Raw genomic sequence first — 25,814 nt, 5'->3', positions numbered from 1 at the left:
GGAGCACTGAGTATTGGACCTGGTAGGCTGAATGTGGTCACTTGCTCCTTAGTCACTCTTAAGCAGTGCTCAGATCAGGAGGAGAGAATCACTGTAGAACATCAGGGTTGAGAGAACCTCACAGAGAGTGGATCATACTCTTGCAGGAAGGGCTAGACTTACATAAGAATAGGAAGGTGATCCAGGTTGAGGGGACAGTAGAGGGGCAGCATGCACATGGAATGTGAAAGATGTGTTCAGGGAATGACGCCTGGTGCCGTTTTGTTGGAGTGGATGGTTGATATGAAACAAAGACGCCCAGAGTGTGTCCAGTGAAGCCCTTGGGTATGGTGAGATGCCCACCAGAGTCAAAGATGGTAAGAAGACTGACTGGGCCTCCATCCTCTGCTCCACTTTTATATATCATGAGTCTGCATTAGATTTCATCTAACATAAAAGGTGGCTTATGCTGCTTAGAAGTTTGAAAGTGACCCATGAAGAGGACATTTAGTTAAACAAGTAGATTGAAGGTTTATTTCCCTTCTTCTTGAAAACCCAATGAATTGGCTATTGCCATTTCAAGGTCTGAAACTAAAAAAAGCAGGACCCCTAAAAAAGAAGGACGGAAGAGGCAAAGAGCATATGGAGGAGATGTTAATAAGCTTAGTTGCTGAGAGATAGATGGCAGAGCTGAGAAAGCTGAAACGGAAGTCTGTAGTATGAGGTGTTCAGCAGGAAGCTGGCCAGAGTGCCCCGTGGAGCCCTGGGAAACCTCTGCTATTAGAGACACCAAGGAGGGCTACGGAATGAGATTGAAGCCTGAAGGTCAGTTGGAAATTTGTGCGGCGAGTGGTTAGACTCAGGTTGTCAGCCATCCCTCCATTCCTCAGCCACACATGCACACACACAAAGCCACATGAATCCTGCTGACCCTGAGAAGCTCCTCAGAGAGCAGGATTAGCCTTGGGTTCAAGACACAGCTGCAGGAAGCAGTAAACTGGAGAAAGGGATTAAGCGGGGATATGGTATTCAACCCTCAATAAGAAGACTGGAGATTTTTTATTGATAAGAAAAATGACCAACGAAGGGAAGAACTATAGATTGTGATATCTGGGGCCCTTCTGATAAAACAGCTGAGCCTCTGCCTGGTTGCTGTGTTAAATGTGGATGAGCAGCCAGCGGTCAGCAGACAGGGACAAAAGGGGACTTGGTGAAAACAATATCGAGAACTGGAAACAAACAAACTGAAGCAAGGAAAACCAAACTATAACTAATACCCTCAAAGATTTGAGGAAGAAATATGGACTCTATGCAACAAGAACAAGAAATGATCCCTCCAGGAAGCAAGAGCTTTTAGAAGTTACTGTATATGACAGCAAAAGTGAAGAATTCAGTAGAATGGTTGAAAGATAAATTTGGAGATGAGGAAATTAGAAGCTGAGTTTAGGAGATCCCGCATCTGAATAGTCGTTCTAGCAACAAAGAACAGAGACATAGGATAAGAAATGATTGAAAATAGATTTTTTAAAAAATCAAAAAGGATCAAGAATCAAGAATGATACAACAGCTATAGGGTGGGTCCATCACCATTCTGATGGAAAATGATTTCCTGTCTTGAAATCAACTTTTAAATCACCTTTTATTCATTTTAACATTGAGGTGTGAGGGTATACAAAAAGGCATCTTTAGATATTCTGGCTTTCAGAATATTAACTTTGGGATATCCTTCGTCAGACTGTACTAGATTATTTATTTCACCAAATGAGAGGAAGTTGAGAAAGAAGAAGCCATGGGATGCAGGACAAAGGGGCCTTAACAGAGAGGCCATGGAAGTTTGTAGCAGGAAAAGGAGAGATACCTCAGGCTGAGAGTGGATAGCAGTTGTAAGAATTAAATGAAGGGTATGGGAAAGATGTGCCTAGGGGATTAATGTCACCTCCATTATATCTAGATATTACATTTAGATTGTATCTAGAGTCAGTCCTGATTTCAAGGAAGCTGGATCTAGTGGGTCAACAGTACTGTCAGGGAGCTTGCTTTTCTTGGGTTCTTCTGCTTTGCCATCCACTGGGTCAGCTACAGATTGTATTTGAATCTGGGGGTGAATTAATGATAGGTTCTTAAAAACCAAGCAGAGAGACATAAGGCAGTTCTTACCTCCAGAAAAAAGCAAAAGAGTTCCCTGAGTAGGAAGTGTGTTTCTAATATTCTGTCATTACAATACAAATGCTGAATATTGATTTAATGATGATTTTCCATATTAAAGAATGAGGGGAGGAGACGGCAGTGTGTAGAATGAGTGATAGAATATATTAACTAAATCCTCCTTTTTTGTAGTGGAAATTCCATAAACAGTAGAGAATGTGGAGAAATAAATAATGGAACAGCATGTTGTTTAGAGGCGTGGATATACATAGATCCATAGAAGAAGCACATAAGAGTCGAAGATAGTCTCCTCTGGGGACCAGGAATGAGCAGTGAGGCTTGTTGTCCTCTTCACATTTCAAAGCTATAGAGAGATAGTTTCTTTGGTGACAATACAAATGACTACTTCAGAGAAGCTGCGAGAGTGGTGGGCTAGCTCCAGATTGTTGTGAGCCTTGAGTGCTAATGGATCCCGGCTTGTGGGCAGCAGGAACCAGTAGAGTTTCTGAGCAGGAACAGGACCTTGGAGCCAACCCAATGTGGTCGTTCTGATGGCCACTGATAGTCTGATTCCAAGTGGGGAGGTTAGTTCAGGGGGCGCTGCAGTAGTCTGGGGGTGAGGTGGTGCAGATCTGGATATTGAAATGGAAAGTCAAGGGTGGAGAGAACAAAAAAAGAAGCCCTCGGACTGAGTGATATTCTGATGTCAGCAAGGACAATGTGGAGTAGTATCATCCCTGGGAGGAAAATGTGGGGAAGACTCAGATTTGGGGAGAGCTGTGGCATTTAGTTGAATACAAAGGGACAGTACGTTGTCAGGTATGGCTGTCTGGCAGGTGGGATCCAGACCCAATCTGGGATCGAGCCATTGGGTCTGGGAACTGCCTGAGGGGAGACCACTTTTAGTGAGGCCATGAGTTTTAAATTTAAAAGATCATTGAAAAGATGGCAAAAAAGTCAACTGAGAGGCTAACCCAGAACATCAAGGATGGGATCATAATAATTATGCAAGTGACATAAAACTCCAGGTGAGCAGAAATGAGAAAGAATTCGGGCAGCAGGCTCTCCAGTTCAGTGGTGTGATACAGTGCAGTCTCCATTAGCTTCCCTTTGCATGAGTTTAGTCCTCTTTTTTTTTAAGTATTTCTTTTCTTTTTTTTAGATCCTTTTCTTCCCTCTTGGTTTTTCAAACTTATAATGGAAAAGTTCAAGCATATTTCATACTTGAAATAGTATAGTACAGTAAACTCTTTGCAACCTTCATCTGGTTCTGACAATTAAAACCTTTTGTCTCATCTGACCTCCTGCTTTTCAGGGGAGGACCTGATGGATTTTAAAGCAAATTCTAGACATCATATCCTTTGACACCTAAATATATCATGTATGTCTCTAACAAATGAGATTTTTAAAAAACACACATACAATACCATTATCTCACTCATCACAATTATTACATTTCCTTATGTCGTGTTATACCCAGTCATGTTCCATGTCTCCAGTTATCTTAAAAATATTTTTACACTTGACTTGTTTGAATCAGATCCAACCCCAAGATCAACACATTGCTTTTGGCTAATATGTCTCTTAAGTCTCTGTTGATCTGTGAGTTTCCCTGTTCTTTGTTATTTTTTTTCAGGCCATTTTTTTGTTGAATTACCTGGGCATTTGTCTTGTAGAATTTCTTTTACTTGGGATATGGCTGATTATGACTTTGTGGCGTTGAAGAACATGTTCCTCTCTCCCTTGTCTTTCCTATAAGCTGGTAGCTAGATAAGCTGGCTTGGTTAGATCCAAGTTCACTTTTTAACTCTGGGGTATTATCCACATGCAGTGAGAGGCACAGTGCTGTCACTGAGGTTTGACAAATGCATTCCCTCACGTAACCCATGCCTGTCAAGATGTAGAAAACTTCCATCATGCTGGAAAATTTCCCTCCTATGTTCTTGTGGTCACTTCTTCCCCATGTATGCAGAAATCGAGTTATGCCTACCAAGCACAGCTATCCTGGCCCCTCACTGTCTGCAGGTGTGTGAGAACCAACTTTGGAAAGGTGCTTCCTCACCAAAGATAACATGAAGAGTCCTACTAATTTTTGGACCAACTCTTCTTCCCAAGACCATACAACTGTTTCCATTGATACCTTATACTGGGATAATTTCAGTCACAAATAACAAAAATTGTTATCTAAATTGTCTAAATAATGAAGGACATTTAGTGGTTTAGATAACTGAAAATTCTAAATATAAATCATGATTTCATGTGAAGTTTGATCTGATGCCTCAACAGTGTTACCAAGGAGCTGACTTTCTTGCATTTTACTGCTCTGCTGTCCTCGGGGTCAACTTCATATTATGTTCGGGTCCAAAATGATAACCATTGGCTTCCCAGGCTTGGATGCTTCCTCACTCATTGTTAGATAGAACCAGAGACTATATTTTTCCCTGAATTCCTAGCAAAGTGCCAAGATCTATCTTGATTGTCCCAGCATAGATCACATGCCCATTCCTTGTCCAGTCGTTCAGTTGTGGGGGTAGGAACAGAGTCATTTTTCCCAGAACTACGGCGATTTCCCCCAGATAGAAATCAGGAGGCTGCTGAGGCAGCCACAATCTGCCATGATCATCTAAGCCCCAGACGCCTCTGAAGGTGGGGCCTGCCTGGCTGTGCTTCCCTGGGGCATGCAAGCTCCTGTGCTGCACTTGGCCTTACCTTGGTCTCTCCTTGACATCTATCCTGAGATTTTTCTAGAAACTGGTGGGGGTGGTGTGTCCTTATATTCATTCTGAACTTAATGTTTCCAGCTGGGAAAAACGCACAGACCCCCGAGGGAGGTTTTACTATGTGGATCACAACACTCGCACCACCACCTGGCAGCGCCCGACAGCTGAATATGTGCGGAACTATGAGCAGTGGCAGTCACAGAGGAATCAGCTCCAGGGGGCCATGCAGCACTTCAGCCAAAGATTCCTCTACCAGGTGAGAGGACAGGGGCCTGCTACAAGGGAAGGCAGCCTCCCTGCACTTGAGAATGTACAACCTCACTTGTTCTTTGTAGATCCACATGGTAAGTGGGAAAGCAATGGCTGGCGACGTCAGTGCTCTGACCCTGGAGGTTTTACTCATCACAGTGAAATTCCTCAAATTCGAGTGTTTGTAACTTAGAAACTCCATGTCCAGCCTCTGTGTTTAAGAAATCAACATGTCGGAAACTAAATTCACAATATTTCTTCTAAGATTGACTTTCTTTTCTTTCCTCTTCATTTCAGTCCCTTCTTCCTGACTTGACACCTAAAGGTCAGTTTTGCTTTTGCCCATTCCTCACCTTTCTGGATGGAAGCAGTCACCCAGTTCTTCTCTTTCTATTGCTGCTATGGTTTTTTTCTTTAGACTTCTGCTATCTGGCAGATTCTCAAGGATGGAGGACCTTTAAAACAGTGATATCCCAGGGGCCAAACTGGCCTACCACTTGGTTTTGATAATAAAGTTTTATTGGAACACAGGCATACCCAGTAGTTTATATGCCAACTGGGGTTGCTTCCATGCTACTGCAGTGGAGTTGAGCAGTCATCAGAGATGGAATGGTCCTCAAAGTCGTAAGACATTTGTAGTCTGGCCCTTTACAAAGTTTGTTGACCCTTGGTTTAGATCAGTCTTCTGTGTGGCAGTAAATCTTTCTTCACTCCCTACTATCTGAGTTGTCAGAGTAGCCTTTGAAATGCTCTCTCTGCTGGCATTCCCTCTGTTGCAGTCTGTACTGCCTATGCCCATCAGAGAGTCTTCAAAAGCATTACTCTCCTTGCCTCACTGTGCTGGCTTAAACCTTCCGTGGTCATTACCCACAAAATAACCTTTTAACTTTCTAGTTCAGAATTCAGGGTGTGCTAGTCCCAATCATCTAATGGCCTCCCCTACTAAGTCCCTGTAGGAACCTTCCCAGCCCCACTCTCTGGAGCCTCCATCTCACTGGAGTTTCCACCAGTGACCTGGAACTGGGAGGAGCCCAGCTACATAGGCTCTCTGGCAGGGAGAGGTGGGGTCCCAAACTGGAGTACTGATTGTGTTTTCTGGGGCACTTGGAACACAAAGGTCAGGTTCATGGAAGCACCAGCACAGATGGGTCAGTGTATTCCAGGCTGATGGTCCTGGACCAGGACTTTTAATTACCTTGTATAACCTTGTTTCTATTTGAAATGAATTTTAACCCTATAACCCATTTCTAAGTTGCATTCTATCCTAGTTAGGTGCTCAGAAAAATCTTTAATTCTATTTAATTGAGCAGCAGTCTTTTAAAAAATTTTAAAATCACTTTTGTGCTTTGATTTGTGACTCTTTCCCTGCTCCTCCAAAGCTCCGTCATCAGCCTTAAATCACAGGAGCATCTCCCTTGGTAAACTAGACCCTTTTTTCTGTGCTCATCAGAAAGTGAGGAAACTGAAGAGGACCCCAATTTTCTTATTGAGAATGAGCAGGAAGTGAGGTGTTTGTCACATGAAGTTGCCTCCAGGGTCAACCATCATGTCCTACAGCTGATGCCCTGGTGGACTTGCTGAGCGCAGCTCTGCTTTTGTCCTTATGCCATGCTACCCACCCCACAGCATGACTGGCATCCAGTTCTGGCTTCTTTCAAAATTGGATGCAATCTCATCACTGTGCATTTCAGAGATTGTTCCTCTTGAGGCTGTTCCCAAAAGCTTTGCCTGCCATTTTCTTGGGTGGTCCTGGCTCCAAAACTGGGAAGATCTGGAGCAGCTTTCTTTTTTTGATCTGTCTTTTGACTTAGAGACAAGGATGCAACTTGGGGTTTCACATGGTTTTGTCTCCAGATTGTCCATCTTCTCTAATTAAAAAAAAAAAAAAAAAAAAATCCATTAAAGGAGTGCCTTTTCCTTCTCTATCATACCATGTGCCAAAATAGGTTCTGCAGGTTGATGGAGATGTTTGGTGTCCCAAAGAGGATTCACAGGTTCTGGCACTCCCCCTGGCCTTTCTGGAGCATTCTTTCCTCCTGCTGGCCTCTCATTTTAGTGACATCATTTCAGGCTTAGAGAGGTAGAACTTTGACTTGGAAGGCCCTTTAGAAGTAAAAAGTCAATGCAATTTTTTTTTCTTAGTCTAAAATGGCTTTCTCGGCTTAGCTGGGGACATAGGAGGGTTCTGCCTGGGGGCAGGGATTACCTTTTCTCAGAGAAACAAGTCTTATATTGAAAAATATGGTGGGAATCTGTGTTTGGTCTGCTCTCAATGTCTCTCTGTTGCCTTTTCTCCCCCTCCGGAGTTGGTTTTCCCTTCTTGTTTGCTATGGTGCCATGTCCTGGTTACAAGCAAGAAGGGTTGCTTTCATACAGTTATTTTGGGGTTTGGCCTTGGCCCAGGGTTTGACTCGGAAGACTTAAGAGCTGATACTGTACTGGCGGTTTCCCCTCCTCCTCCTCCTCCTCTTGCTGGGCTTAAACTGAGACCTCGTTCTTTGCTGCTCTTCAGAGAACGTGAAACACACTTCAAAATGGGAGTCCAGGGAATCCCAGATTGCGGTCTCTTGTCGTTCCTTCTTGCTGTCTGCCTCTACGCACACCTTTTTCATGTTCTCTCAATTATGTTCTCCATATTTCATGTTCTCCGTATTTCTGGCAGGGTTTTCTTTCCTGACTCCTAATGTGCCTCTGTCTTTCTTTCACCCTTGCACTTTTTGTTGGTCCCATGTTTGTGTTCCCACTGGGGTCCACCGAGGCTCCTGGCACAGTTGTATGCCATGCCATTGTGCCAGGGCCATCATGCAGCCTACTGTTTCCAGGGCACCTCTGTCTTTATTCCCACTTTGTCCACCTCCCACCCAGTGACTGATGGAGGAAGCCACGGATGCAGGGCTGACACTAATTGTTCTGGGGCTCGGACTTGTGGAATCAAATTGCACCATTTGGAAACAGACAGCTTGCTCCTGTTCTGCAGTGTCCCTCGGGCTGAATTCTCTAGCACCTGTGTTTTGTTCTGAGTTCACTGAGTGCATACCAAGAGAAAACAACCCTGATGCCTGCCTTCCACATTGTAACCTTTATGCCCTTCCCAGAACCTTTCTTGCCCTCGGCAGTGTTTGCTAGACATTCTTTATTTCTGAATTTGTATCTTAAAATATTACTGGGACTTGGTGCCTAGTTCCCAAGGGACTTGAATTCACGTGAGCTGTTTGGCTCATGGCCTGCACCCCAGATCTGCCAACCCAGGAACATTCCCCAGGAAAATGGCTCAGCTCTACTCCTTTTGAGTTCCCAGTCATAAAGGATGCAGACCTATCCCTTGGAATTACCTGCACATCCCAGGATCTCTCTTCCGGTAATAATTCTCCTTGCCTTATTTGTGTGTTTTTCCAGCTCTGCACTACGTGACACTTTGGGATCCCTTATCTTGGAGGAAGTGTGCTAGAAGAGAAGGGCTGATAGTTGACTGATTGGAGGGGTTTTTGGCTTTTCTGGCCATGATATCTTTTATTTTTTGTTTCTTCTTGACTTCTAATTACTTCCTTCCTTCAGGTTTTCTTCTATTTCAAGTTGTACTGTGTGCCTTAGGGAAGAAATATCCAGTACAGTCAAGTGCTTTGCCTTGACTCTAAGAAGTAAACTCCTAGAAGTGCGAACTTCCATTGATTTTGATTTCAGGTGTTACTTGTGTTCATCAGTCTCTGGTCTTGCCTTTGCCTGCCTGTCTGCTCTTCTCTCCCCTTAAAGTGGGGGAGGACAGTGAGTAGAGTTCTGATATGGGGAGAATGGGAGGATACAAAGGAAACTAAGTGAAAATTCACTTGAATGAAAGAAAACCAATGTTGTGGGTTGGGGATATTAAAAAAAAAAAAAAAAAAGACAAAGATTAAGACAAAGGATGAGAAGCACATGCCTGTAGTTGCAGCTGCTGAGGAGGCTGAGGTGGAAGGATCACTTGGTCCCAGCAGTTCAAGACTAGCCTGGGCACTGCAAGACCGAGTCTCAAGGAAAAAAGGAGCCAGGAGTTGGAGGCACATGCCTGTCATCTCAGTTACTTGGGAACCTGAGGCAGGACAACTGCAAGTTTGAGGCCAGCCTGGGCATCTTAGTGAGACCCTGTCTCAAAATAAAATGTGCTGGGCATACAGTTCAGAGGTGGAATGCTCCTAGGTTTGATCCCTAGTACTGTTAAATGTTTTTGGGTTTTTCTGAGGACTGGGAGTGTAACTCGGGTAGAGCACTTGCTTAGCATGTGTGAGGCCCTGGGTTCAATCCTCAGGGACAAAAAAGAAAAAAGACTGATAAATACTTTTTATTCCTGGTTCAGTGCTGTCAATAAAGACCTTCTGGTCTGTTGATTTGTAGAGTTAAGCAAAAAATGACTATAAACCCGCTGAAGCTCAGTTGGTACCAGGTGGTAACTGATTTTCCCCCAGAGTTGAAGGAATTTGGATTTGATGAGAGGCTGCGCCCCATCACCCCCAACCCCTCCAGCACCTAGACACACACCGAAATGAGTGCTGGGAACTGGGGAGAGGTGCTTCAGTGATTAGACAAATCTGAATTGTGATGGAGATAGTTAAGCCCCTCCTGGAGGTGGGAGGTCACGTGCCCCAAATCCAGGCCTGCCTTTCCCGACTTTGTGCGGTTTCATTCGTGTGGGAATGAGGTCCCGCACTGAAAGGGGGCCCTGTCCCATCAAGGAACCTAAGGTTTCAGGACTTAAACGCCTTTGTTGGAATTTGCTTGGAAGAGGAGCTTGTGTTGCCACCTTGGAAAGAAAGTTTCTCTGTCCTTTCAGTTGGGGTGGAGGGAGGGCTGCGAAAGGGGGTCCGTTGGCAGCCGAGCTCCACCAATGTTTGCTCAAGCCAACACTGGGCTCCATTCATCCTCCTGCCCGTGTGTGGCTCCATCACCCCAGATGGGGCCAGCCCGGCAGCCTGAAGTCTGCATTTAGAACTTGATCCCCTAATATAACGATTAAATTTTAGTAAGTGAAATAAAAATGCTTTTGGGTAGGGGGAGAACAAGCAGAACAATACTTGTTTTATTTAACTCTGAAAAGTTTTTGACAGCACCCCCCTTTCCCCGAAGGATCTGAGAACTCTCCATCCACTGCAGCTGTTCCCCAGGGACCTCGGAGCAGAATTAGGCTGGTGGCGGGGGACTCTAATGTAAACAGTGACCCTGAAGTCCTGGAGCCGACTCCCCTTCTCTCTCCTGTCACCCTGCCCCCAGTCCCCCTCCCCAGACAGGCAGACAGAGAACACTAAACAACTTCAGGTTCAGGCAGGGAAGAATAAAGGTGCTTTGTGAAGGGGAAGGAAAACATTCCTGGGGGAGGTGAGGGGCTTGGGGCATGAATGTACCCTCAGTCTGGGTGGATGCTGCACGCCCAGGAGGCAGTGGGGGCTGGACGCTGAGGTGGAGGGAGGAGGGTCCCGCCCCAGCCAGGAAGCTCTGGGCGTGGGCAGGGCTTGTGGGAATGATTTCATTGGAAAGGCCTGCGATATTTTTTCCCCTCCCGTGTGTGGTTCTTGGAGAAAGTTGGAGGTGGTGGTGATTTCAGTCGCCTTGGCCGTTGCGGGCAGGAGCTGAGCAGAGGCCGTGGGCGAGCTAGCCAGGCAGCCCTGCCCCGAGCCCTCCTGCCATGCCCGGCTGGTTCCTGCCTCTGCCACCCTGGCCCACCTTCTTCTGCGCACCTCTTCCTCCCCCTTGCTCACCCTTCCCCAAACCCAACTGGACTCTCTGTGCAGAGTTCTTTTTTTTTTTTTCCCCCTTAAACAAAGCCTTTCGAGAGGAGCAGATGCCACCTGAGGCTCCCTGCATCCTTTGTGAAGTATTGAAATGTGGAAGTGAGTCGTTAGTATTTTTATTTTTGTCGATTGATTTTTTTTTAACTGGCGGGTTTTTTTTAACCTCTGTGTTCTGCTGTGTTTCTTGTGTTTAGTCTTCGAACACTTCAGTTGACCATGATCCCCTGGGCCCGCTCCCTCCTGGCTGGGGTAAGTACTGAGTTCTTCTGTGCCTCAGCCTTTGGTGTGAGGGCCAGACGCTCTGTCCTCTTCTCCTGCGTGTCTTCTTTCCTCATTCCCATCCCTTGGTTTCCCATGACGCTTTCCTCCTGCTTACCCTCTGGGGATGCCCAGCCTGAGCAAAGACCAGTAATGGAGCTGGCAGCATTTCAGGGTATCTCTGCTGAGAAGTCCATCCTGTCACTGAGACATTTTGACACCAATGGCCAGATGGACCTATTTTGGGTCTGTAACTCTGTGATTGGAGGGAACCACTCTCAAGAACCTTTCTTTGCCTCTCAGATGTTGGAAAACTTCAGCCTAATTTTGACTAATAGCAGCCACTTTATTTGTGACACAGCTAGGAAAGAAGCCACAGGGAAGCAGATCAAGCACTGGCTACTGGTTCTGAAAGTACAGCATTGCTAGTTAGTAACACCACACTGGGTTTTCTTGCCTTTGATAGCTTCTCTTCCCTCTTCCAAGTCCCGGGTGCAATTGCACAAGCATGAGTTAAGGGACAGGCATCCATGCTTTAGGAGAGATTATGGGCTTCATGGCTATTCTAGGAAGGAGTGGCCATGCAAAAAGGGGTCATTAAATATGGTGAGACTGGTGCATTCTGCCACTCTTTGAACCGGGCAGGGTTTTCTCAACACTGCAAGAGCCCTGGAGCCCGAAGAGGGCAGTTTTCACAGGAATCAGCTGGTGTGGTCTTTAACTTATTGGTGAGGCCAGCAGAAGACAGTCGGTGCTGGTTGGTGGGGTTCACAGATGGTGTAAAGCTGGGTGGGGTGCACTCCCCACAGAGGTGGGCAGGCATGTCCTGGGGGAGGACAGTGATAGGATGGGCACCTGCCTGGAGAAGTGCTGCTTCAGGCTTATCTTCTGGATGCAGACACAGCTGCTCCCTGGTAGTAATCTAAGAGGTGAATCAACCCCCAGGACCCACAGGGTATCACTTAGCCAGTGACCACTAGGCTTCCAGAGGACCTTCAATCGAACTTCTAGTGGGAGATATCAGTTAGTAAGGCTTGCATGTGTTTCTCGATTTCCCGCTTGGGAATCCCTGTGCTAACAGATCTCCCTGATTCCCTGGACCAATGGGAGGTCATTGGTATCTCAGAGATTGGCAGCAAGTCCCATGTGAGAGGGCAAAACTCCTCAATCCTTGCATTGAAAGGGAAAGCACATCAGCCTAAAGAAGGATCGCTAATGCTGTTTGGCAGTGGGTGACCTTGAGCCACATTTGTTTCTGGCTCTGTAGAGGCAGACGGTGTAGCCCAGTCAAGTGAGTTTATTTCTGTAGCAGTTTTGCTAGATGATGGTCACCAGTAAGAGCAGTAATAGAGACTTGAAAACCACTCCCAGGTGCTACGTGGGGAAATATTTGAGATGGGAATAGGGGAGTCTTGGTCCATCAGTGCTGTTTATGAACAATCAGAAAATGCCACAAAAAGCGTGATGGTTCAAAATGAGAAAAGAACATTCTGACCAGAGTCAGTAAACCTTCCCAATCAGTCCTTTGGGCTCCGTGTTGGCATCCCAGGCCTTTGGCAGGGGTCACTGCCTCCGCAGGGATGGGAAGAATGGGTAGAGAGGACAGCCACGTCAGACGCGAGCATCATTGATGTCCAGCCTGCTGGTGTTCCCTGGTCCCTTTCTGCTGCTCCAGGGAAGACCCCATGGGGCTCCCCACACACTCACTGCTCTGGGAGTTGGGACACCATGGGTTTTGATCCATGTCTACACCTGGGCAGTTCTGTGACAAATGCGCTGGAGGCCACTTGATCTTGGATCCAGATGGAGCTGTGCTCACTGAAGGGCTCACCTATCACTGTACACAGTGAGGCTGCTCAGTGGGCAGAGGCCCCTGCATAGAGACTGTGCCAGCAATGATGAGCCAGGCACCAAGCCCTCTGGACAGATCCCCTGGCCTGGTGGTTGGCCTTGGCTTTGGCCCTTCACAGAGCAGCCATGGAGGAGCTAGTTCAAAGCAGTAGCTCCTGGACTGAGAGCGGCCTATCCTGGACTGAGAGCGGCCTATCCTTTTGGCACCTCTTAGGAAGCCCACCTTCGGCGCTGGTCACACACTGTCTGGTAGGGGTAGCTCTGCAGCATTCTAGCCGCCTCCTATTCTTTCTCCCTTATTTTCCCAGCTTTACTAAGTTGTGATTGACAGGTAATGTCTGTGTTTATAGAAATTCAGTTGTGTAATAAAGTATGGCAGAATGGGAGATGGGACCAGGGGCTGAAACTTGGAATAGTGCAGCCTGGTTTGGGGGGGAGGGACTCTTCAGTTCTGCCCCCTTTTCAGTTTTTGGGTTACCTGTAGCTTCTGGAACTGATTATTGTCATTTCTTCAATTTCACTCTGATCTTGTAAAAGAGGGAGAGCCATTAGCATCGTTTGTTTCTGGGACAGACTCAGCAAAGGAAAACTCAGAAACTTCCTGAGGAAGGTGACCTCCTTGAAGTTTGGAGCCTTGCCTCTGGTGTTTTCTCCCACCCACCTGGCGCTGGTGGGTTACCCCACCCTCTGGGGCTGAGTGGAGGCTGGCAGGGTATCCTTACTGCACACAGCTGGATGCAATTAAGCCTCTGGTTCCTCCAGGCTGCCCCCCTCAGTGCCGCCACACCGCCCCTTTCCTCTGACAAGCCAAACAATCACAGAGGTTGAAAATGTGTGTATCCCTCCCCCCAATGACAGGGAAAGATTCTCTTTGTCCTTTCTCCCAGTGACAAGTGTGAGTGAGCCAGGCTTTAGCCAGCTAAACTTCTCCAGTAGGTTCTCCAGTAGGCAGAGATTCAGACCCAGGGTGCAGGAAAGGGAGTTGAGGGAAGGACACTGACACACGATGTTTGAATCTGAGTGCTGTCTCCTTTCTTCCCCCATGGCAGAGAAGAGGCAGGACAACGGACGAGTGTACTACGTGAACCATAACACGCGCACTACCCAGTGGGAGGACCCTCGGACCCAGGGGTGAGGACTGGGCCGGCTGTGCTTCTGTGCAGTGCCAGCATTGGCCGGGGGTCTGGGACTGTATTCACCCTGCAGCACTGGTGTTGGGAACTTGAGCCATCTACAAGCGCCCTGAGACTTGGGGTACAGTGTCAGCCTAATGGAAGCTGGAAAGTTGTTCCTCAAATAGACCTTCCTGGTGGGTGGAGAGTGGCCACCAGCAGATGCTACTGGTCTCAGTACTCGATTGTACAGGGTGCTCAGAATTTGATTGAAAAGCTATAAAGGAACCCCCAGTCCCTACGGGAAGTGGGGCTGGGCTCTTGGTGTCATAGGATTGCTAGTGTCCCCTCAGACCAATGCCATCCACCCCCGCTGGTATTTTTGCCTATATCCTGGATCCTCACAAGTTGGGTTATGCCAGGTGCATACGTCTGAGGGCCCCCTCATGGGGGTAGAGCCTCTGTAGAGATGCAAACAGAGCAGCACTGGAGGACACCAGCCTCCTAAGCAGAGGCCCAGAGATAGGGCTAGCCCTTGTGCCCTCTTTACCTGTGCTTCCAGGATGATCCAGGAACCAGCTCTGCCCCCAGGATGGGAGATGAAGTACACCAGCGAGGGGGTGCGGTACTTTGTGGACCATAATACTCGTACCACCACCTTCAAGGATCCTCGCCCAGGGTTTGAGTCGGGGTAAGAACTTTGACAGGCACCAGAAGCATCCATCAGCACAGGCCTCTGTCCTGTTGACAGGTCTTTGGTTCCCATGACCACTGTTGCTCACTGCTCTCTAGTAGTCAATGTTGCTTTCACCTCAAATGGATGGGGAGGAAGGGGCAATCTTGTCTATCCAAACAGTACCAGTAATGTTTCTCTGAAAGCAAGAGGTCTGGCATTGTTTCTGTATACTCTTTTGTCTCTTCAGAGCACTTAATGGCTGCTGCTTCCTTTCTCTTATGCCTCCCTCTGCTCATCTTTAAATTTACAGAGCATCACCTTTTCCTAGGGCTGACAAAGACAGGTCGTTTATATTTTTGAGAAATCAAACAAATTCTAGAACACCTTTACTCTTCCCAGGACCAAGCAAGGATCCCCCGGTGCCTACGACCGAAGTTTTCGGTGGAAGTATCACCAGTTCCGCTTCCTCTGCCACGTGAGTTCTGGTTCTGGGGCTTGGTGGAGGTGGGCCCTCTTGTAGCCCAACTTTCTGGCCTAGACCAGGCCTTGGAATGTTTCTGTCTTAAGGGCGCAAGATGCTCGTTTCGCCCTGGGCTATCACCTCTTGGAACCAGCTCCCATCCTTGGGGTGGGTGCCTGTTTGTACAGACAGCAGACCACATTAAGCAGATACCCATGGGATTCTGATTTGAATTTTTTCCTTCTCTTTTCAGTCAAATGCCCTACCCAGTCACGTGAAGATCAGTGTTTCCAGGCAGACACTCTTCGAGGATTCTTTCCAGCAGGTTAGAGAATAGTCACGGTGTTGAGATGTGGGGCAGGAGCTAATCCTCCTTCCACTCCCCCTCCTCTGTCACATGACCTGTCAAACCCACGCTGTAGGAGTTCTAGTCATGGGCCTTGGGAACCATGTCTGTTAGACAGTATGCCTTAGAGTCCCCTTTCCCCCCGCCACACACACACATCAGTCGCCTGCTGTGCTGGGGATGCGGCAAGCTGGCCAAATCCTCTGTCTCTCCAGATCATGAACATGAAACCCTATGACCTGCGCCGCCGCCTCTACATCATCATGCGCGGTGAGGAGGGCCTGGACTATGGAGGCATCGCCAGGTGAGCTCAGGTGCCCCAGAAGACCACGCTGCATCTCTCTTCCCTGTGGTCAGAGGGCCACCTCCACCTTACTCACATTTATTCCCAAAACTCTTCTGCATTTTCAGCAGGGCACAGGGGTGACATTCTGAATGTCATTCTGGCTAGTCCAGTGGGTACTGGAGCAGGGTCAGGCATTAGCCCTTTAGTTACTGGGTCACAGGAGTCTGGGGCTCCTGGGTGTGGTCTCAGAACACAGTTCTTTCTCCATCCCACGTGTCCTTGTTTCTGTTAGCCAGTCCAGCTGCATCCGTGGGCAGAGGCTGAGTATTGCAGCTGTGTGGATGTCCCTTAAATTTGACCCTAGACTTCCCTTCCTTTTGAGGGGCCAGGCCAGAGAACTTCAGTGTCCCAGAGCGCAAGGCACGTGCGAGCTGTCATGATCAGATGTCTTAGTTCGTACTCAGCTGCTTGCCAAGTGTATGGGGTTGACAAAGTTAAAATGGCTAATGTAACCCTAGAAAGAAGGCAGAGCACTGTCTTGCCCTCACCCCAACCCACCTGAAAAAGTCCACAGGCTCTCTGGGAAAGTGCTGCCTTGGACAACAGGGCAGAAGGCCCAGCAGAGAGGAGCGTCTTGGCCTTGGGACCGCCCGGCTCGCTGACCCTCACGGTGGGGGCTGTCTTCTCACTTGGTGTTGGGTTGACTCGCTTCTGGTGCTCTGTTTGCTGGTGGTGTTGCCTTCTGCGCTGGCCCTGTGGATGGACTGTTCTTTCCCGCGGTGACCTCCTCCGCAGGCTCTGCTTGGTGGCTTCTGGTGTGGCTCCTGCCCTGTGTCTCTCTCTGTGTCCTGCCAGTGGTTTTACCCTATGGTAGGTTACGTCATGCTGTTCTACCACAGGGTAGAACCACGGACAGGATACCGGGGCACCCTCTGCATCGGACTTCTCGTCGACGCGGCCACACACAGCCCAGCAACCAGGGACCGGCCCCTGGGGTGTCCCTCAGCCGACTTAGTTCAAGCCCAAAAGGACTCTGAATTCTGGCTGGGGGCTTGTATATAGGATGCAAATAGATGCTGAGGCATGGGTGTTGTTTCAGATAATTGTGGAAGTGTGGGAACGGGTGTGGTGATGGGGTTGGGGTGAGGGTGAGGGGAGGGTAAAGTGTGAGAACAGGTGGGAATGAGGTCTGTGACTTGCAGGTAGCATGGGTCACAGAGTCGTCGTGGTTCAGGACTTGGGAACATGTTACCATTGTACACCTATGCTGCCTACTCAGTAGGGTGGTCACTGTCATAGCACTTCTGCAGAAAGATTGTTGTAATAAATGTGCATGTCTGTGACGCTTTAACATGGGGCCCTTGTGCAGTGCACAGCCGGCAAAATTGGGCATGGTGGGAGCCCCTTTGCAATTGGAAAGTCTGGTTGCTGTGATCTAAAGTCCTGGAATGTACCACCTGGAGCTGACAGGCATGCACACAGGTTTTCCTGAGCATCCTCTGAAAGTGCTATTGTCCTGGTTCACCCTAGGTCTGAACCCCACTGGCTTACAGACCAGCTATTAATATAGCCTAGCCTGGGCCCTGACCGCAGTGGACTTGACTTCCCAGCCTCCCTGAGACACACGGCAGAGTCATAGCTTCTATGCGGGTGCATAAGGGCTCCATTGTTCTTTTTTTTGTCTTCCCTCAGAGAGTGGTTTTTCCTCCTGTCCCATGAGGTGCTCAATCCCATGTACTGCTTATTCGAGTATGCTGGGAAGAACAACTACTGCCTGCAGATCAACCCCGCCTCCTCCATCAACCCGGACCACCTCACCTACTTCCGCTTTATTGGCAGATTCATTGCCATGGTAAGGGAGTCCCAGCACTGCCTTCCTCCTTCCCTTCCTCCTCCTGGTGAAGCATGCCAAGAGCACCAGGGGAATCCACTCTTCACTGAGACCTCTAGGAGGTCAGCCCTGGGTACCAGAGGCATTGTGGGCCCAAGGAGCAGCCTCATGGACTGGAACCCCTACTCTGGACCTCACCCCTCTTCCTCGTAGAACTCCTAACCTGAAAATACAAAGAGCTAGAGATAGTTCTGGAGAAACCAGAGTGGCCACCAGGGTAGGGGGGTACCAGGGAGTCATTGAAGGATTTATTGTGCTGATTTGCAAGGGTCCTTGGGCCATGGGCTTCACTTAACCTTAAGTGAGCACCCGTGGTGGATTTGGGATGGTGGCTGGGTGGGGTGAACTCATAACCACCTCCTGCTGCTAGTCTCTGGGAGGTGCCACTGTCTGTCCTGAGCCAGGGGTGGGAGTGTTTGGGAGTGTCCCACTGAGACACTGAGGGCTTCTGGAAGGGAATTTGGAGTCAGCATGGGCTTAGAACAGAGCCCCTGTAGGGTTAGGCAGCAACCCTTAGGGGCTAATGGCCTATGTATCTGTCTAGAAATAGAGGCCCAGCATGATTGTAGAGAGAGGGTCATGCCACATCCCCCATAGCGAGCACCGTCTTGATAGCTGCCCTGCTGCCTGGCAGGTGCCCTGAGATGCTTCAGTGCTGACTTTTCCTTTGCTCTCCCCCTGACTGCCCAAGTGTCTTGCCCTGCTCCCCTCTCAGGAGGACCCAAGGGCCCTAAGGGTTTATGACTAAATATGGTACTTTCCCCTCTTCGGAAGTTCTTGGCGAAGGTGCTAGGCTCTGGCGGTGGGCACATTCTTCCCAGGTCTAGAGACCTGCCTGGCCCAGCAGCTGACGGGACAGACCAGTGAAACCCTAGACTATTACTCATTGCTGGCCGCCAGCTCTCTCCATCCCTGCGTCTGCATTATTTTTGGCCACCTCTGCCACCCAACTCTGAGCACCAGTGAGTCAGGGCTGCCACCTGGAGCTGTTTTGAACAAGCCTTTGCTAAGACCACAGGGCAGGTCGCTGCAATCCCAGGAACAGCCTGGCTGGCATTTTGTGCAGGCAGTGAACTGGCTCCACTTGTCCCTGTGGCCTGTCGGCTGGGATGAGGGTCTGTGCCAGGGTCAAAGTCAGGACAGAGTGGTCCTCCTTTCCCAGACCTTCCCTTGCCTGTGAGGCAGCTGACTGCTTGGGTTCTATCAGGGAGGGGAGGCATTGGTGGCCTTTGATGTGGAGCATCCAAGAGCTTGCCTTGGCTACTGTTGTGAGAAGGCCAAACCTCTTTGACATGCGTCTTCCTTCCTTAGGCTCTGTACCATGGAAAGTTTATTGACACAGGCTTCACCCTCCCTTTCTACAAGCGGATGCTCAACAAGAGACCAACCCTGAAAGATCTGGAGTCCATTGACCCTGAATTCTACAACTCCATTGTCTGGATTAAGTGAGCCCCTTGTTTGCCCTGGGCCAAGGGAGGCAGAGCTCTGGCTGGGCAATGGGCACCTGCAACCTTGAGTTCCTCTGTCAGAAGCCCATGAGCACAAGCTGGGCACGGTGGCACACACCTGTAATCCCAGCAGCTTGGGAGGCTGAGGCAGGAGGATCTTGAGTTCAAAGCCAGCCTTAGCAAAACCAAGGCACTAAGCAACTCAGTGAGACCCTCTCTCTAAATAAAATACTAAATAGGGCTGGGGATCTGACTCAGCGGTCAAGTGCCCCTGAGTTCAATCCTCTGTAACATCCCCCCACCCAAAATAAAATTTAAAAAAGAAGCCCATGAACACTTGCCCAGCTTCTCTAAGTTCCTATGGAGATGAGCAGCTTCTAGGTCCCCTGTAGGATGGTTCTAGAGATCTCCCCTTGCATCAGGAGATGTCCTGTGCCACGGTTCAGCATTCTAGGTCACCTGTGAGTCCTTGGTGTCCTGTGGGCAGTAAAAGTGAGAGGTGGGGCAAGACCACAGGAAGACTCTGCTAAGATGGACATCTTTATCTTGACCTTCTGTGCTCCAGAGAGAACAATCTAGAAGAATGTGGTCTGGAGCTGTTCTTCATCCAGGACATGGAGATCCTGGGCAAAGTGACAACCCATGAACTGAAGGAAGGTGGTGAGAGCATCCGGGTCACAGAGGAGAACAAGGAAGAGTACATCATGTAAGCCTCAGCTCCAGGGAGGGGCGGGGAGAGGTACAGGACCCAGTGGGTTCAAAGGTTCCTTGCTCTTGTCTCCTGGGTGCTCTTTTCAGCCAGGCCTCCACATGGGGCCCATGGTTCAAGCCAGGTTGCAGCAACTTCCCAATTGTGTCTGCCTTAGTGGGTGGCCTATGCCTGGTCAGGTGATGATTCTGTGAGGGTTGCCGGAGCCCCAGACACTCGGTCACCAGCTTCTGGTTGCTCTGCTAGGCATGTGGGAGACTTCCCGACTGCAGGGAGTTTCTTGGATGATGCTTAGCTCAGATGTTGCCATCTCTCCTTCCTGACCAGAATAATAACTGAGTCCTGTGTCCTTAAATCCGTGTCTCAGGTACTAGCGTGCAAACCTCCCACGTACAGTCTTTAGGCCTTTTGGTCTTGTCCTTTAATCTCCCCGTTTCCATACATTTGAGGTTCAGTGAGTGGCAGTAGGAGGGCAGGAGGGAGAGGGGAAATCTTGGGGTTACCGTGAGGGTCCCGAGGCTGCGCTCAGGCCTTCGGCACGCTGGTTCCAGTGGTTGACTCTCAGAGCCTTAGTGGCTGCTGTGTCGTATGGCCACATGGACAGGCTGAGAACGCATGGGGTCCTGGGCTCCTGGGCTCCTGGGCTCCTGGGCTCCTGGGCATCCCCAGTGACTGGTCTTTGGTTTTAGGCTGCTGACTGACTGGCGTTTCACCCGAGGTGTCGAAGAGCAGACCAAAGCCTTCCTGGATGGCTTCAATGAGGTGGCCCCGCTGGAGTGGCTGCGCTACTTTGATGAGAAAGAGCTGGAGGTGAGTGTCGAAGTCGTTAGGACCCCCAGCTCCTGCTCCTTGATGTGCTCCCTGTGCACCCAGAGAAACTCAGCAGGACGGAGGCTGCACCCCACCCTCTGCCCCACCGTCCCTGGACACCAGGGCTGGTGTTACCCATGGTATTGAAAGAACCTGCAAAAGTAGCTGGTTGAAGAGGTTGGGGACAGAGCGTGAAGGGTGACAGAGTGTGCAGGCCCCAGGCCCCAGCAATGGGGAGGGACTGGCACCTGGGCCACTGATGTCTTCCTGGCTGCAGCTGATGCTGTGCGGCATGCAGGAGATAGACCTGAGTGACTGGCAGAAGAACACCATCTACCGGCACTACACCAAGAACAGCAAGCAGATCCAGTGGTTCTGGCAGGTGGGTTGTGGGTCCTGTCCTTGGTGGGCTGGGGACAAGGGTTGTGACAGGGAGGGATGTTTTAGCAGTCACCCAGAGGAAACAGGACCTGGCTTGCTCTCAGACTTAAGGATCCTTTATTCTGGGCGTGCTCTGCATCTCCCCCACTTGCAGAAGGGGTTGATACGCTGCCTCCAGCAGAATGGAGGCTGTTGTGGCTAGACTCTGGCCAGCTCATGTGACAGGAGGTTGACCGTGGTCAGCCTTGTGCTGGCTAGGAGAGAGTAGGGGGAACTTCACCCAGGAAAAACAGCTGCTATTGGTCATGTGGTTTCCTCCAGCCAGCTGAGATGGGAAGGCAGGTGGTAGGCTCCAGAAAAATGGGATGAGCTTTGTCACCCTGTATTTAATGACTTCTGTTCTTTATATGTGTGTGTTCTATAGTTGTTATGAAGTATAGTGTACATAAAAAAGAAATGTAACATATCTTTATATATGTGTCTGCGTGTGTGTGTGTGTAAATTTTTTGTGGAGGCAAAATTCACATAACATGCAGTTCATTTTAAATATGTATGTATATTTTTTGATACTGGGAATCTAAGGAGCGCTTTACCACTGAGCTTTATCCCCAGCTCTTTTTAAATTTTTTTTCATTATTCATTTATTTTTTTAAAATTTTGAGACAGGGTCTCACTAAATTGCTAAGTCTAGTTCAATGGCTGAGGCTGGCTTCAAACCTGGAATCCTCCTTTCTCATCCTCCTGAATCACTGGGATTCTAGGCATGTGCCACTGTACTCGCCTCATTTTAAATATTTGAAGACACACAATTCAGTGACTTCTAGAACCTTCAATAATGTTGTGTGACTATCACCACTGTCTAGTTTCAGAACACTTTATTTCCCCCAAAAGAAACCCTGTATCCGTTAAGTGGTCACTCCCATCTTTAGTATATTTTAAAAAGTGGACCTTGGATAAGAGGAGGATGCCTGCCCCAAGGTGTCTCATGGACACATCCTCTTAGAGAAAGCAACTTTGAGGTTTCCCAGGTTGGTGGCTGTTACTCCTGCCCAAGGTGGCTTGGTGTCCCCATAGAGGCCCTTGGCTAGCTGGAGCATTGCCTGTTAAGGGACTCACCAGATTGAGAGGGTCCTCTGATTACACCTTGTTTGTGGAATTGCAGGTGGTAAAGGAGATGGACAACGAAAAAAGAATACGGCTGTTACAGTTTGTTACTGGAACCTGCCGCCTGCCCGTGGGGGGATTTGTTGAACTCATCGGTATGTTTCCATTGCCCTCTTGGGGCCCTGGCTGGGGGAGGAGAGTCATCAGAAACAAGTCACTGGGAGAAGGAAGAGCCATGGCCCCCTTGAGCTGGACTGCACATCTGTGGGTGGAACTAGCGGTCCTGCTTTGGGAAGGCCGCTTCTGTTGATACATGGTTGCCTTGCCTTGGATAACAGGGAGCAATGGACCACAGAAGTTCTGCATCGATAAGGTTGGCAAGGAAACCTGGCTGCCCAGAAGCCACACCTGGTGAGCATGCTGGTTTGGGTAGACGTGGTGGAGCCTCACAGACCAGATAGGCTCCTCACAGCCCAGCAGGTGGAGCAGTTTCAGGGCCTCGACTCTGATGTTGGCATGGCCCTGGGGGTTTGGGTTGGAGAGGTGGGCTGCGACATGTAATACCAAATTCTACACACTGAAGCCCTTCTGCTCCAGTAGACAAGAGCTGCTGCCCCAAGTGCCCACTCCCAAAGTCATTCCCACTGTCCCCGTTCCTTTGCTAACTCCCTGAGGGTCCAGGAACCTAGAGCACTGGGGCCTGGCCAACTGGTTCTGCTGGTACCGCATCCTGGCCTGGGCAGGGCTGTTGGAGCCCTAGCGCTGGATGCCACATGCTGCTCTCCCCTCCCAACAGCTTCAACCGCCTGGACCTCCCACCCTACAAGAGCTACGAACAACTGAAAGAGAAGCTGCTGTATGCCATTGAGGAGACTGAGGGCTTTGGACAGGAGTAACAGGCCACCTCCATGCCCCCCAGCACACATGTAGTCCTGAGTCCTCCCTGCCTGGAGGCCACAGGCATGCAGCCCTTGGGAGGCCCCTGTAGATGATGGCCCTGCGTGGAACCACACTGTCATCATGCTGGTGGTGGAAGAGCCTGACCCTAGGAGGCCCTGCAGCCCCTCCCTCCTACCTGCTGGTGGTAGTCTGGAATAAAGCCCCTCGTCACCTTTGACCCATCACCATTGCAAAGTCTGAGGACTGACCTCTGCAAAACTCTCCCCATCCCCTGGGACCAACCTAAGTGTCCGAGAGTGGGCCCTGCCCTGATGGGCTGCGACAGAAGCCAGGCCTCACAGGCTGGTTAGGCGAGGAGATTGGCTGCTCTGGGTGGCTGTTCTGCACTGAGAAAGCCAAGGGTCTTTGCCAGCAAAAGAGGTTCTATCTTAAATAGAACTTCCCAGGGTCTGAATGAAACGTGGGTCTGAGGGAAAGACTGTGTCAAGATCTTCACCTCACTTTCCTTCCTGGCAGGCTTCAGCCACAGAGGCCGCGCAGCAGGGACTCGGCGCCTCCAGCTCAGGTTGTCCCTGCCTGGCAAACCAAGGGTTGGGCGAGCTGCCCGCCTGGGTCTCTGGGGAAGGGGAAGCAGCAAAGTCCCCCAGACTTTTTTGTTCTTTACATAAACTTGAAGCGTTTGTGTGTAGGGTTGCTTTTTGTTTTGTTTTTGATATGCTGCTGTCACTTTCTGTCAAGGAGCTGGTGCCCCAGGTGTCCTGGGACCTTGAGGGACCTGTCCCCCTTGGTCCAAGAGCTTCCAGAACAGCTTCTCCTCTCGGGAGCCTGCTTAGCAGTTCCATGAGCTCAGGTGGGCTTGACCCTGTGGCTTCACTGTGCAGTATCCAAGTCCCTGAACTTGGAGGAAAGGATTGGTGTCCTGAGTGCCACCCGCATCTTTGCGCCTTTGATAGAGAGGAGATCCTTTGCTAGATACAGTCGCCCACATGGCCCCCATTGAGGGGTAGATGGGTCTGGACTGTCCCTCCCTGACAGCCCCTGGAGCTCCAGAGGGCCTGTGAGTCCCCTGCTTAGAGTGAAGCACATCCTGGCCAGCGGAGTGTTCGTTCTGCATAGATGGGAGGCCTATCTGCATGTGGGAAATGATCCCGTTGAAACCCACAGCAGGAGCCCCAACACTGGCTCGCCTTGGGGATTCTGCCTTTGAAATCTGCAGGCTCCTCTGGGAAGCCGCAGAGTGATGGTGGCATACTCCCTCGTCTAGGCCCCCAGGGCTCTAGGGATGAACCCCCGGCTACAGACCTGCTTTCTGGGACCCTGGGCGGGCTCTCAGACTGGTTGGAGGAACCTTCCAAGGACAGTCTCTCCTTCCCACATCTCATCCTTCCCCATACCACAGAGGTGCTGCCTGCGTCCACCACGCTGCACGTGCTGATTTGAGTGGCTAAACTCGCTGCAGCTCAGCCCTTTGCCTCCTTTCCGTCACCTTCAGTACTTCCCAGTGCATGTCACCTTGAAGGCTGCTCCGTCTGGTGGGTAGGGGTGCAAGCTGCCAGGGAGGTTTGGAAGCATCAGGCCCATGGCTGTTCACGTGTGTTCGTGTGTGTGCGTGCAAACGTGTATATAACTGAAGTGTCTGTGTGGAATGCCCCACGGTAGCACGGGGTTGGTCACTGGGTTGTTTTGTAATGCCCACTCCCTGCTTTGGTATTGCCAGTTTCTTGTGCAATAAACAATCAGCAGCTGTGGGTGGTGTCGGTGTGGCTGTCTACAGAATCACTGTCCTCCAGCCAAGAGGCCTCTGGGCTCCACAGTCCCAGGCCCAGGTAGAATGGAAATTCCCTGACCTTGCTGGTTCTGAGAAGTGTGCATGCTGTTAACCCAGGAGCCCACTTCTGAGACAGCCAACTGGGGATTCATCCCGGGTCATTGGCCTCAGCCCCTGGTCACTGCCTCACTACACCCCCCATGATGGGGCTACTTCAGGCCGTTGCTGGGGAGCAGAGGAGAAGAGCTGCAGGTCAGGCAGCTCGGGGAAGTGCATCTTGGGCAGAGGCTCATTCATGAAATGCCGAGGTTATTCAGGTCCTGGGATGACTGAGGGACTCTGCTGTTGAGCTCCTTGTCACACACGTGGTTTCTACCCACTTGTTTTGACACTTGAGGGTTCAGAGATGGAATGGATCACCACACTGAGGGGTCTTGATACATTTAACATAGAAATGACTTTGTCGTAGACCCGTCATTCCTCATTGTGCCTCTTCTCAGGGATGCAGAAATGTCCAGAGCTCGTTGGCTGAATTTGCCCCCCCCAGCTCCAAAGTCCCTTTTTCTTTTCTCCCCATTTGCTGCTGGAGATAGAACCCGGCACCCGTGTACACTGAGTGTGTTCTCTACCACTGAGCTACATGGCCTGCACTTGCAAAGCCATTTTTTCACTTGACCGGGCAACACTGTACTTAGACAGAATTATTGAAGAAAGTCCACGTGTTGTATAGACATCTCATAGTAAGTTAAATAAGAAATGCTCCTGTGGGAATCGTTCTCCCAGTCCTTATGCCCAGAGGTAACTGCTGAGCACAATTGGCTGTGGTCCTTCCAGATTCTTGTTTTGTATTCATGTGTAAATCATGTACACATATAATTTTAGAATATACTCATACATGTTGAGACACTTTTTATTAAAAGAGATATTAGGGATGCCTTTCCACGTTGGCTGGTATAGGTCCA

The 25,814-nt window shown here is 49.6% G+C and overlaps 1 protein-coding gene across 2 annotated transcripts in view; it reads left to right on the top strand.

Moving 5' to 3' along the window:
- The window catches only part of WWP2 (WW domain containing E3 ubiquitin protein ligase 2), a 134,610-nt gene extending 109,778 nt beyond the window's left edge, over window positions 1-24,832 (top strand). The window contains exons 10-24 of one of the 2 annotated variants that reach the window (XM_079116853.1): window positions 4,926-5,100; window positions 11,047-11,101; window positions 14,011-14,092; window positions 14,636-14,764; window positions 15,149-15,224; window positions 15,463-15,534; window positions 15,771-15,859; window positions 17,534-17,693; window positions 19,044-19,177; window positions 19,746-19,886; window positions 20,579-20,699; window positions 20,977-21,081; window positions 22,243-22,339; window positions 22,523-22,595; window positions 22,981-24,832. In XM_079116853.1, coding sequence (XP_078972979.1) covers window positions 4,926-5,100; window positions 11,047-11,101; window positions 14,011-14,092; window positions 14,636-14,764; window positions 15,149-15,224; window positions 15,463-15,534; window positions 15,771-15,859; window positions 17,534-17,693; window positions 19,044-19,177; window positions 19,746-19,886; window positions 20,579-20,699; window positions 20,977-21,081; window positions 22,243-22,339; window positions 22,523-22,595; window positions 22,981-23,080 — 1,609 coding nt within the window. In that variant the 3' untranslated portion in view covers window positions 23,081-24,832. Of the gene's footprint in view, window positions 1-4,925; window positions 5,101-10,452; window positions 10,952-11,046; window positions 11,102-14,010; window positions 14,093-14,635; window positions 14,765-15,148; window positions 15,225-15,462; window positions 15,535-15,770; window positions 15,860-17,533; window positions 17,694-19,043; window positions 19,178-19,745; window positions 19,887-20,578; window positions 20,700-20,976; window positions 21,082-22,242; window positions 22,340-22,522; window positions 22,596-22,980 lie in introns of those variants that run through there. The other variant, XM_079116854.1, reaches the window with a different exon arrangement.
- The last annotated feature ends 982 nt before the right edge of the window (window positions 24,833-25,814 follow it).

Source organism: Sciurus vulgaris, assembly GCF_902686455.1.
Source record: "Sciurus vulgaris genome assembly, chromosome: 17".
NCBI lineage: Eukaryota > Metazoa > Chordata > Mammalia > Rodentia > Sciuridae > Sciurus > Sciurus vulgaris.
The sequence above is the reverse complement of the archived record's forward strand: the minus strand, read 5'-3'. Positions and strand labels throughout refer to the sequence as shown.